At 45.2% G+C, this 12,312-nt stretch overlaps 1 protein-coding gene across 5 annotated transcripts in view; it reads right to left on the bottom strand.

Moving 5' to 3' along the window:
* Positions 1 to 12,312, bottom strand: part of SLC37A4 (solute carrier family 37 member 4) — a 51,051-nt gene that overhangs the window by 14,958 nt on the left and 23,781 nt on the right. For all 5 annotated transcript variants that reach the window (XM_083163031.1, XM_083163030.1, XM_083163032.1 and 2 more), the window contains exon 3: positions 557 to 789. In XM_083163031.1, the coding sequence (XP_083019157.1) occupies positions 557 to 789 (233 nt within the window). The remainder of the gene's footprint in view (positions 1 to 556; positions 790 to 12,312) is intronic.

The following is a 12,312-nucleotide window of genomic DNA, read 5'->3' as shown; positions in this document are numbered from 1 at the left end:
GTTCCAATACAAAGTGTAGGAGTCATTTCCATGTAAGGACACCCCTGAGGCACTTGTACGTCATTACCTACATATAAGCATTATTATCATCTCTCGGAGAACATTTTTACACCCAACATAAAGCTTCAGCTTGTATCAAACCAATAGAGAGAATATATTTCTTATATACTTAGAACAGTGTTTTTCAACCTTTTTACCTTGCGGCACACTAAATAAGATTTTAAAATTGCCAAGGCACACCATGAGATCCCCATAGGGCAAAACACATTGGCCCCCACAGGAAAAAAACAAACCTATTGCCCCCCCATATAAAAAACAATCACATTGGTCCTTACAGGTAACAAAAATAAAATACATTGGCCCTTTACATGAAAAGAAGAGACCAGTAAATAACATTTGAACTAGTGGTGGCTGTAAACTAGTTTGGGCATCTCTAGATCTGGGGGGCACACTTGAGAACAGCTCAAGGAACACTAGGTGTGCCACGGCACAGTGGTTGAAAAACACTGACTTAGAAACATAGATATACTTGTACAATGTACTGTATACAACTAACCTTTCGGAGGACCTTCCCACAAGGTGGCCAGCCAAGCCCCTGTGCAAGGCCATTGAAGAACCAGAGGACAGCAAAGACTGAGACACTGGAACTCCAGGAGAACACAACATTCACCAAACCCACCAGACAGAGACCAGAGGAAAAGAGCCAGCGAGCGCTCATCTGGTCAGACAGGACCCCGCTGATAAACTTGCTGATGGCATAGGCTGCAGACTGGCTGCTGGTGATCAGACCTGAGGACAACACATTGTTGGTTACATGGTCATTTGGCTGATTGCTCCGCAAACATTGACTGCCAGCAACGGCTGCACCTCCAGATTGGACTGGTTTAATGTACATACAAAAACTAGCTTTCAGTCTAGCATCCTTTATTGTTCAAAACCTGTGCAAAAGTTCCTCTTCCCTGAATGGGGTGTCTCTCTAGGTTATGGTGCTTCTGGCACAGGTCTGGTCTGCATATCAATGCTGAAATACAGATCACACTGTGCTAGAAGCAAAGCAGCAGAAAGCGACACCTCAGGCAAGGAAGAGGAACTGCTTTGGAAGACACAGGGTGCTAGAATGAATATTAAAACCACAATCTATATTTTATTGCCTGTGAATATGATTATACTCATGCATGTTCACCAACATAAAAATCAACAAGAAAAGTAAAATCCATCAGTAGCACAAACTCCACATAACTGCAGTCCATATTCCTATGTAACAAGTGTCGTTGTGGTCAGAGTATTAAATGTACATAAAGTTAGTCTGTTCTACACACATTACTTACACAGAGTGACACATTTTATACTGTTTGCACATTACCTTCCCCATATATGCACAGCACTTATGTTACCTGATGCTAAGTATAACCAACAAACACCTCTACACACACACACACACATTATTATTACAGGGATATTATCTAGAAGCACATTAACCCCTTCCCGACATTTGACGTATATATACGTCATGGCCGGGATGTACTTCCCGACACATGACGTATATATACGTCATGACTTCAAAGTGCCACTGCGTCTCGAGACGCAGTGACAGAGGGACGATGTCTGCTGTCCCTGACAGCAGACATGTCCCTGCATGCCCAGGGGGGGCTGCGATGCCGCCCCCCCGTCGGCGATCGCTGTGATTGGCTGTTCAGTGTGAACAGCCATTCACAGCGTTTTCCTGTGTTACTGGCGAATCAGACGCTCGGTAACACAGGTGTCAATCACCGCCGGGCGTCAGGGGGCATGAGGGGGTCATCGGTGATGACGACACCTCACCCCACCTGCCCCCAAGGCTGTGATTGGTCCGTGGGACCCACGGACCAATCACAGCCAAGGCGCGTGATTTAAACTAACGGTGACTGCGCTGCAGACGCCATTCCGGTCTGGAATTGCGTGCAGAGCGGTCACCGTGCCAATCTGTCGTGATACATACCTGATCCTTGCCTGAAACTTACCTGATCACCGCTGATCACCGCTGGTAGCGTGCTGCCAGCAGCTGGATACTTCCTGGATCTTGTGACTTCTGTGTGTGCTGCTGCAGCAGTGTCATAGAGTCACAGATCGTGAGAGATAGGGACAGATAGTGATAGAGAGTGATAGAGAGTGAGAGATAGAGAGAGATAGAGAGAGATAGTGACAGAGAGTGACAGAGAGTGATAGAGAGTGCTATATTTTGTGTCTGCTACCCCCCCTTTTGTGCTGATCAGTATATCTGTGCTGATCAGCAACTTTTTGGGGGTGCAGGTTTTTTTTTTTTATATATATACCTGTCAGTTGCTGCCAGTTGCACTGTCAGTTGCACCAAAGGTTGTGCACCTGCTGCCCCTCACTGGTAATCAGTGTCGCATCACTGATCACCTTTTTTTTTATTTTTGAGGGTGCTGTGGGGTCTTTTTTTAATTTTTTTTTTACACACACTGTGATTTTGTGGGTGTCCTGTGGCCACTGTGCGCTGATCAGTGACGTACATCACTGATCAGCTTTTTCGGCACAGGGTTGATCTATTTTTTTTTTTTTTTTGATCAAATTCCTGTTGCCTTTGAGCGCTGTTCAGTGACGGACGTTACTGACCAACATCTGTGCTCAATTTTTGGCGCAGGACCTTTTTTTTTTTTTTTAACCCCTTCAATTTTTTTTTTTTTATTGGGATCAAATTCCTGTATGAAGTATTTTTTTTTTCTGCACTACATACACACTACACACTACATACCCCCCGTGTTGAAATAAAGTTTGTACCCTCCCTACACTATACACGTGTTGAAACATTTCACTACCAGAAACACAAAAATAAAAATGGCATCCCAAATGTCATCCCAAATGTCATCCCAGTCATCCAGAAGAATGTATTCAGCGGAGGAGGCATATGCCATGCTTGCCTCTGACTCTGACACAGCCAGTGATGCAAGCGGGGAATTTGAAGGATTCGCCTTAAGCTCCTCTTCCTCCTCTGCTGATGAGGGACCCCCTCAAAGACGCCCCCGTAGAGCAGCTGAGACCCCCCCCCCCAAATGATTGATCTCGTATGGACCCCACCACCAGACAATTTTGAGCCCCAGGTTCCTGAGTTTTTGGCCATCCCAGGAATCCAATTTGATTCAGCAGGTCTCAGAGAAATTGACTTTTTCAAATTATTTTTCTCTGATGATTTTATAAATTTAATGGTGGACCAAACTAATTTATATGCCCAGCAGTTTATTGCTCAAAACCCCACGTCATCATTTGCTAGGTGGACCCCTGTAGATGCAGTAGAGATGATGACGTTTTGGGGTCTGGTGTTACATATGGGCATAGTAAAAAAGCCAGAAATTAGGCAATATTGGAGTACAGATGTTCTGTACAGCACCCCATTTTACCATATGGCCATGACTCGGGCTCGTTTTGAGATAATCCTTAAATTTTTACATTACACCGATAATACACTGTGCCCACCCAGAGATGATCCCACCTTTGACCGGCTATTCAAAGTCAGGCCGGTCATTGATCATTTCAGTGCCAAATTTGCAGAGATGTACATCCCTGAAAAATTTATTTGTATTGACGAGTCCCTTATACATTTTAAAGGAAGGGTTAAATTCCGCCAGTACCTTCCCAGTAAGAGGGCAAGGTATGGCATAAAAATGTATAAGCTGTGTGAAAGCACCTCAGGGTACACCCACAGGTTTAGGGTATATGAAGGGAAGGATTCAAGAATTGAACCGCCAGAATGCCCCCCCTCCCTCGTAGGTGTTAGTGGAAAAATTGTCTGGGATTTAGTGCACCCCTTCCTGGATAAAGGTTATCACCTCTATGTGGATAACTATTACACTAGCATCCCCCTGTTTAAGGCCCTTGGTTCAAGAGGTACAGCAGCTTGCGGTACTGTGCGTAAGAACCAAAGAGGCCTCCCAAAAACGCACATTGCCCAAGTAATGAGAAGGGGTGAAAGCAGGGGAATATGCACCGAAAATATGTTGTTGGTCAAATATAAGGACAAGAGGGATGTCCTTATACTGACAACAATTCATGGAGACAGTACCACCTCCATCCCTGTACGAGGTACCAGTACCCACACCTCAAAACCTAATTGTATCCTAGATTACAATAGGTACATGGGCGGAGTGAATCTTTCAGATCAGGTACTGAAGCCGTACAGTGCCCTGCGGAAAACAAAAATCTGGTACAAGAAGCTGGCCGTGTATATCATCCAGATGGCACTGTATAACGCTTACGTGCTATTCCGTTCTACCAGCCAGAGGGGGACATTTATGCACTTTCAAGAGGAAGTCATAAAGGGCCTAATATTTGGGAACCAGCAGGCAGAGGGCCCCAGTACTTCTAGTACTGGCCCCCGTATTGTACCAGGGCAGCATTTTCCTAACGAAATCCCCTCCACTGCAAGAAAGGGCAGGACACAAAAAAGGTGCAAAGTTTGCTATAAAAAGGGAATAAGAAAGGAAACTATTTTCCACTGTGAAACTTGCCCCGACAAACCCGGCCTATGTATAAAGGAGTGTTTAGAAATATACCACACATCTATGGATTATTAGGTTCATCATTTCACCGTGCTTCGGGGGTCTTGCTAATGCCACATAGCACCCACCATTCATTCCACCAGAATCTGAGCTGCAAAATCCAAAAATCACTCCTTCCCTTCTGAGTCCTGCCATGCACCCAAATGGTATTTTTTGGTCACATATGAGGCATTGCCATACTCGGGAGAAATTGGGGCACAGATTTTGGGGTGCTTTTTCTCCTTCATACCTTCTGAAAATGAAAAATTTTGAGCCAGAACTGCTTCAGTTTCAGAAGGTATGAAGGAGAAAAAGCGGTACTCTTTACCTAGAACGGCGCCAGCGATTGAAATCGCGGTCGTCGTGGGTAAAAATCGCGGTAATCGCGGGCATCGCGGGTAAATCGGGATGGCCGCGATGCCCGCGATGACCGCGATTACCGCGATTTTCCCATAGGGAACAATGTTAAAAAGCCTGATTGACCGCGATTTTACACTTAAATGCCTCAATGGACCCGATTTGGGCATAGAAATCAATGTAAAATGGGCCACACAGCCCAAATAGGGCCAATTAACCGTTAAATGTCCCCCCCAATTTTTAACGCCACCCCACGATCCACGCCAACCCGAAGCGTGGCGAGCGCAGCGGTACGCGTCCTCCGACCTTTTCATGCCCTACTATCCACGTCGGCGTGGTGTGAGAATATAATAGTGTGGCGAGCGCAATTTTTCATTTTCACTGCCCAGTTGTATCAAAATTGGTGAAACCCCTGGGGGTTTGAAATGTACACTATACCCCTAGATGAATTCCCTGAGGGGTGTAGTTTGCAAAATGGGGTCACTTGTGGGGGGGTTCCACTGTATTGGTGCTTGGGGGGTCTTGCTAATGCGACATAGCACCCACCAACATTCCACCAGAATCTGAGCTGCAAAATCCAAAAATCACTCCTTCCCTTCTGAGTCCTGCCATGCACCCAAATGGTATTTTTTTGGTCACATGTGAGGCATTGCCGTACTCGGGAGAAATTGGGGCACAGATTTTGGGGTGCTTTGTCTCCTTCATTCCTTGTGAAAATGAAAAATTTTGAGCCAGAACTGCATTTTTGTGTAAAAAATTTAATTTTTCATTTTCACTGCCCAGTTGTACCACAATTGGTGAAACCCCTGGGGGTTTGAAATGTACACTATACCCCTAGATGAATTCCATGAGGGGTGTAGTTTGCAAAATGGGGTCACTTGTGGGGGGGTTCCTAACTTTTAGCATCTTATGGTGCCTAGAAACCTACATGGTGCCTAAAAAATAATCTCATAAAAAGGAGGCTCCAAAATCAAGTAGGTGCTCCTTCTATTATGAAGCCTGTGGTTTGGTCAACGTGCACACTAGGGCCACATATAGGATATTTATGAAAACAAAAGAATTGGGGGAATCAATTTTTAGTCACATTTCTCTAGTAAAATCTACTGTGTTCCTTAGAAAAATGTATTAAAATTGCAAATCTGCAAAAAAAATGAAATTTTGAAATTTCACCTACACTTTGTTTTAATTCCTGTGAAACACCTAAAGGGTTAACAAACTTCCAAAATGCTGTTTTGAATACTGTGAGGGGTGCAGTTTTTGAAATGGCATCATTTATGGGGGTGTCTCACATACAAGTCCCTCAAAGTCACATCAGAACTGAACTGGTCCCTAAAAAAATCAGTGTTTGAAATTTTCTTGAAAATTTGAGAATTTGCTATTCATATTGTAAGCCTCCTAGTGTCCAAAAAAATTAAAAGGAAGTTGAAATAATGATGGAAACATAAAGTAGACATATGGTCTATGTTAGTTATTAACTATTTTGAGTGGTATAATTATTTGTCTCACAAGCAGAAAATTTTACATTTTGCAAATTGCTAAATTTTCCATTTTTTTACGACATTTTGGTATTTTTCACAAAAAAACACAGACTGTATCGACCCAAATTTACCACTAATTTGAAGTACAATGTGTCACGAGAAAACAATCTCAAAATCACTGGGATAAGTAAAAGCAAAAAAAAGTTATCCCCACTTAAGTGATACATGTCAGATTTGAAAAAAAGGGCTCTGTCAGGAAGGCAAAAACTGGCTGTGTCAGGAAGGGGTTAATACAAGCCTGGTTTATTAGTATGCCTCAATGATGACATGGTAAATATAAAAAAGTTAGATTACGATGTTACAACATAAACTTGACATGCAGTGACATGTAATGCTGTGCTCACACTAGACAACGTGCACCATGAACAATATCGGCTGATTATTTCCCATGGGCTTCCCAGAGTCCCGGGCAAATGTCGATATCGTGCGTACACACATCATTTTCACAAACGACCAACAATATACAGGCGATGTCAGATATTTACCAACATGTTGGATTTCTACCTGGTTTAAATGACATCGTTCATAGTTTACACACCAAACCATACGCACCTAGTCGTCAATGACAATGGTGGAAATTGAGCTGCATGTACAGTCATCAAAGGACCTCGCTAGTGACTCGTTAACGATATAGTGTGTACACATTGCACAATAAACACATCAATGTAATTATGACTAGTCGTTATCGTGCATATCATTTATTATGTCATCTACAGTAGGGTCTAATGCCTGTGTCATAAAACTGGAGGGGGAATCCATGATGCTATCACTGCAGGTGTATATAGATGCAATACAACTATACAAAAAAAAAAAATATATATATATATATATATATATATATATAAAAATGTGGCATATTTTGTTGTAAGCAACACTATATTTGCTATTCTCCTTAGCTTGACATGCTTGCTGCACTACCTGTCATTGGGACATCAGTAAAAAACATGAGCAACACAAAATCAGCCAAAGTGCTCTTTATTTATAATACACAACTACTATACACAAAATGATAGGCGAAAAATATGGCATTTGCGCATTACACTTATTAAGGATAATGCTGTGAGTGGTTTCACATGGGCAAAGGTTTACTGGGAGGAACATTTTACCCCTTTTCACCCCCTTAGGTAGTATTCCTGTAAATAACTGCCCAGACCACCAGCAGGTAACATGCTCCAGGTCACCCAGCAGTGGCACAGGGAGAGTACACCAACCTCCACACTTTGCAGAACACAGTGGGGAAGCAGGGTAATTGGCAGGCGTTTTTGTCACACAACCCCGAAACGAAGCACACCATTACAATGCCAATATTTTTCAGAAAATATATGGAGAAGGACCTTTAATTTGGGCTCAGACAACGATTAATACATAGATGTATACCATATATATATATATATATATATATATATTTATTATATTACATCGGCAGAACACAGACGACAAGTCACCTCTTCACCAGTCAGCTAGTGATTGGCTCCCAGTGTTGAAGGTGATCACAGATAACATCGGGGGCAGGGAGACAGCTAAGCAGCACTGGGGTGGAGAGAACGTACAGAGATGTTGGGGGACTCATACTCATGGATATTATTATGCAGCATAGTCCAAAAAATAATAAGAAGATCTGTACATAGACCACAATGTGTGACAAATGATCCCACAATGAATGCTGGCTGTAGCGCTCACCAATATAGACACTCAGAACTGTCTAACTGCATTTTATAGCAGCACTCTAAGTACACCATGCGAGGCCTTGGAAACACACTTCAAATACTAATTAAAAGTGAGGACAAAGTACAAGGTTTTGTCTCTGCATGTATCAGCCATTCATCAAGACCCGCAGTGCGCAGCTGCAATTCAGACAATATGGGGATGTAAGAAAGCGACGATCATGTGGCGGCTGCAGCATGTCCGCCGCTAACGAGCGCTCCCTTGTCTGAGCATCATTGGATGAGGGAGGTGGTCGTTAAGTGCGGGATGGCACATCGTTAATGATATGGAGTGTACACACTAGGCGATATTGTACACAATGTCACTCAGGAAGCCCTTTCTGAGTTACTGTATATGGTGATCAATATATAGCGTGCATGGGACTTTAGACACTGCTGATCCTATGATTCACCCAATCCCCCAATGACCTGTTGTGTCTGCTCTTACACAGTAATCGGGCACGTGCCAATTAAAGGGTTGTGGTATAGTGGAATGGTCGACCACATGAGGGAAGCTTACACACACACACACACACACAAAGTCATTTTTAACAGATTGTATTACATTTGTCAATGCAGGAGGGCAGAGAGGCTGAATTAGACACATGCAGCTGAAAGTGGCACTGAGGACACAATGACAGTGTGACTGGTATTCTGCAGCATTACTTCATACAGGAGACCAGGCATCACAGACAGACTGGCATTCTGCAGGGAGTAAGGGAACAGGATATGAGAAGAGGAAATCAGAGCATGGTGCACTTGCTAAACTATAAGGAGGTGTCAGAGCCCAGGCCCTGAGCAATCAGTACAAGCTGCCCATATACTACAGGGGGGCATCGGGGCCATGGCAGATTTTGTTCACAATATTTTAAACACTGTGGATGACAACCATTATGGGATACTCCAATTGGCTCTAACTAGACAGAAAGTATGTTTCCGTACATCTGCAATAGTATGCCATAGTGAGGTATAGGATGGACGGGGACAGCCTTACGCCCGTAATTGTGTGAATGTTGTTAAATATTTCTTGCCTGTATGTCACTATCCGAGGGCAAAGCCACCATACGGGACAGGGAAATATTATGGGCCAGATGCACTAAGCTTCAAAATTGATCAAATGGAGAGTGATAAACAGCCAGCCAATCAGCTCCTTCCTGCCATGTCACAGACTGTGTTTGAAAAATGTCAGGAAGGAGATGATTGGTTGGTTGTTTATCACTCTGCATTAGATCACATGTGAAGCTTAGTGCATCTGGCCCTGTGCCTGCAGCAACTCCAACATTGTGAAGTTGAGGTCAGGTACCTAATACCCCTTTTTACACCGTCGCAAAAACCTGTGTCAGCGGCGGATCAGACTCGGTTCAGCGGCGGTGTAAATGGGGTCAACCCGTGTCCATTTACACGGGACTCCTACCCAGGTCAGGACCTGGGTAGTGTGCGCTGTAAATGGCTCCAGCATGGGTTGGGACATCGGAGAAGTGGCATTGCTGAAGATCCCCGTCAGCGGAAGGCAGCGGCAGCAGAGAGCGCACACACAGCACGCAGGCTCTGGGCAGCTCACTGGTGATCCACAATACAGACGAGTGAGCACAGGGGGAGATGAGCTGCTGCAGGGGGGAGTGGGGGAGATGTGGTGCTGTTGCTGCAGGGGGGGAGTGGGGGAGATGTGGTGCTGTTGCTGCAGGGGGGGAGATGTAGTGCTGCTGCTTCTGCAGGTGGGGAGTGGGGGAGATGTGGTGTTGCAGGGGAGAGATGTCTACTGCTACAAGGGGGAGCACAGGGGGAGAGGTCTGCTGCTGCAGGGGGAGATGTGGTGCTGCTGCAGAGGGAGCACATGGGTGATGCTGTGTGCTGCTGCATGGGAGGAAAGGGGACTGGGGGGATACAAGTTTTCCTCTCGATAAAGGGGGTGTAGCCCCAAAATGAGCCGTTGATGGCCATTTTTAATGATATCCACTAGGAAAAGCAGGGCTGACCCAGGTTCAGTGCAGGTCGAAGTGCTGTGTAATACCCCTGGGGCATTAACATATGTGACGTACATATGCTAATGCATTTGTGATGCACGTGCGGGGGGGGCGGGCAGCTGACATAGCTGGATGTCAGCTGCCCACCCAATTCCCTACATTTCTTCGCTCATATGTACAAGTGGTCGGCGACCATCGAAAGATGGGGGAGGTTCCTACTGGCAAGTGAATGGATGTTCATGTACAACAACCATTCGCAACCATTCGCAAGCCTTGCAAATTTATTCGGTGTGGGAATGGGTGGTGCGGGCTAACCATTTGCAAGGCGAGGTTTGGGTCATTCGCAAGGGTGCGAATTTACCAGAATAAGGCACCTTCTGCATAGGGCAGCCCTGGGGGAGGGGTTGCAGTAACTGGCCGCACACCTAAAGATTATCTTTATAGTTTGCTGCTTAGAAAGATAATCTGGTAATGCATGGATCGGATGGAAAAGGCCATTCAGACAAGTGGGATACATCCATGAGATTATCCGTAGGCGTATGGCCAGCTTAGGAACACCCTGCATAGGGCACATTAAAGTATGTTTATTGCAGCAACAAAACCTTCATTGTATCCTCTGCCACAGTCATTGTAAAAAATGAAGTTGCACGGCCCGTGCCCCGGTAGTTTTACGAATAGCAATGAGAACAGCCATTACAAAAGCGACTTCATGCTCTAGCACTGATAGACATACTTCCACAGTATCAGTCTCTGGGGTGCTTTGGCCACGTCTAATGCCAACAAGGTTAAAAGTAAGATTCCCTTTAATATAATTCTAGTTATATTAGACAAGTCCTACCGCCCAGCACTGACTTACACCATTACAGTAGGACTCCTGCTGTATGTTCTAAGCTGGTGGTGGGCAAATCACTGCCTGGGGCCTTTTACAGATCTGTAGCCGTATAGGAGGGTGTGGGTAGGTGGGAAAGAAACTATTGTTCATTCTGTATCTTTCAAAACCCATGCAGTTTCTCTTCCCTGCCTGTGGTGCCCCTCTGCTGTGATGCTTTTAACACAGGTCTGGTTGGCTGAAATACAGACCACGCTGTGCTAGAAGCACCACAGCAGAGAGCGACACCATGAAGGATGATGGGAACATCACCACACTTCCTGGACTGGAGGAACGTCTCACAATGGCACCCAGGAAACACAATGGCACAAAAGCGCCAACTTCACGTTGGGAGAAAATGTTGCCAGAATAAAGAAAAAAAAAAGAAAAAATAACAATCAATTTGTCTTCAGTTAGATGCATTATCTGAAAATGGGGCTCATTCAGCCCTGTTTGTTTGGGTCCGAATTCAGCCCCTTTCCCGATGTTCATGGACTGCGCATGTGCGAATATGCGTATGCGCAAACCCCAGGAACGAACGGTCGTTTGTTCGAGGAGGGAAGGGGAAGGCAGCAGCGAATCAGGCCCAATGTGTATAATAAGGAATCTCTGCATCATAGAACAAGTACAATGCTGAGGATGTGACACACTGGCACACGCTCTCTTGTACTGTAGGTCTGAGTGACATGACAGATGGTGCTGCGGGAGGGAGACGCAGTCCCAGAAAAGCAACAACTAAGCAAGCAGCCGAAGTCCCCAGCTACCTAGTAAATGACATGGAGCATGTATGCAGCTGTGCCAAGTGTTGTTAGACAAACAAGAACTTACATTACATAATGGGGGTTGTTCTGGTTGATTCGCTCGGATGCAAAGTCGCACCCTTGTGAATCAACCAAACCCTGCCTTGCGAATGGTTGGCTGCCGCCACCCATTCGCAAGCGCGATCACACAAAGGGCATGCGAATGGATGTTACACAGTAACATCTATTCGCAGGCCAGGGAGAACCTCCCACATCTTTTGATGGTCGTCAACCATCGAAAGATGTGGGAGGTGCTCGCATATATAATGTTGCTCTTAGCAACCTTACAAATGCATGCACACTGGTAAGGAAATGGGCAGGCAGCTGACATCCGGTGATGTTAGCTGCCCGCCCCCCGCACCACGGTCTCATTACCATGGGCGTTCCCATATGCTAATGGCCCACCGCTCTCTGCCCACTGCCCTTGGTGCATACACCCAGTGAACAAACTGTTCGCCATGGGTGCATGCACCCTGCGTATGCGCAGTAATGTGCATGCGCAGTAAGACAACATCGATCCGTACGTAGCGCTGCTGCAAACGGACCT

The sequence above is a fragment of the Crinia signifera genome, chromosome 19 (genome assembly GCF_055691185.1).
Source record: "Crinia signifera chromosome 19, ASM5569118v1, whole genome shotgun sequence".
NCBI classification, from domain to species: domain Eukaryota; kingdom Metazoa; phylum Chordata; class Amphibia; order Anura; family Myobatrachidae; genus Crinia; species Crinia signifera.
This window is presented reverse-complemented; position numbering and strand designations above follow the sequence as displayed.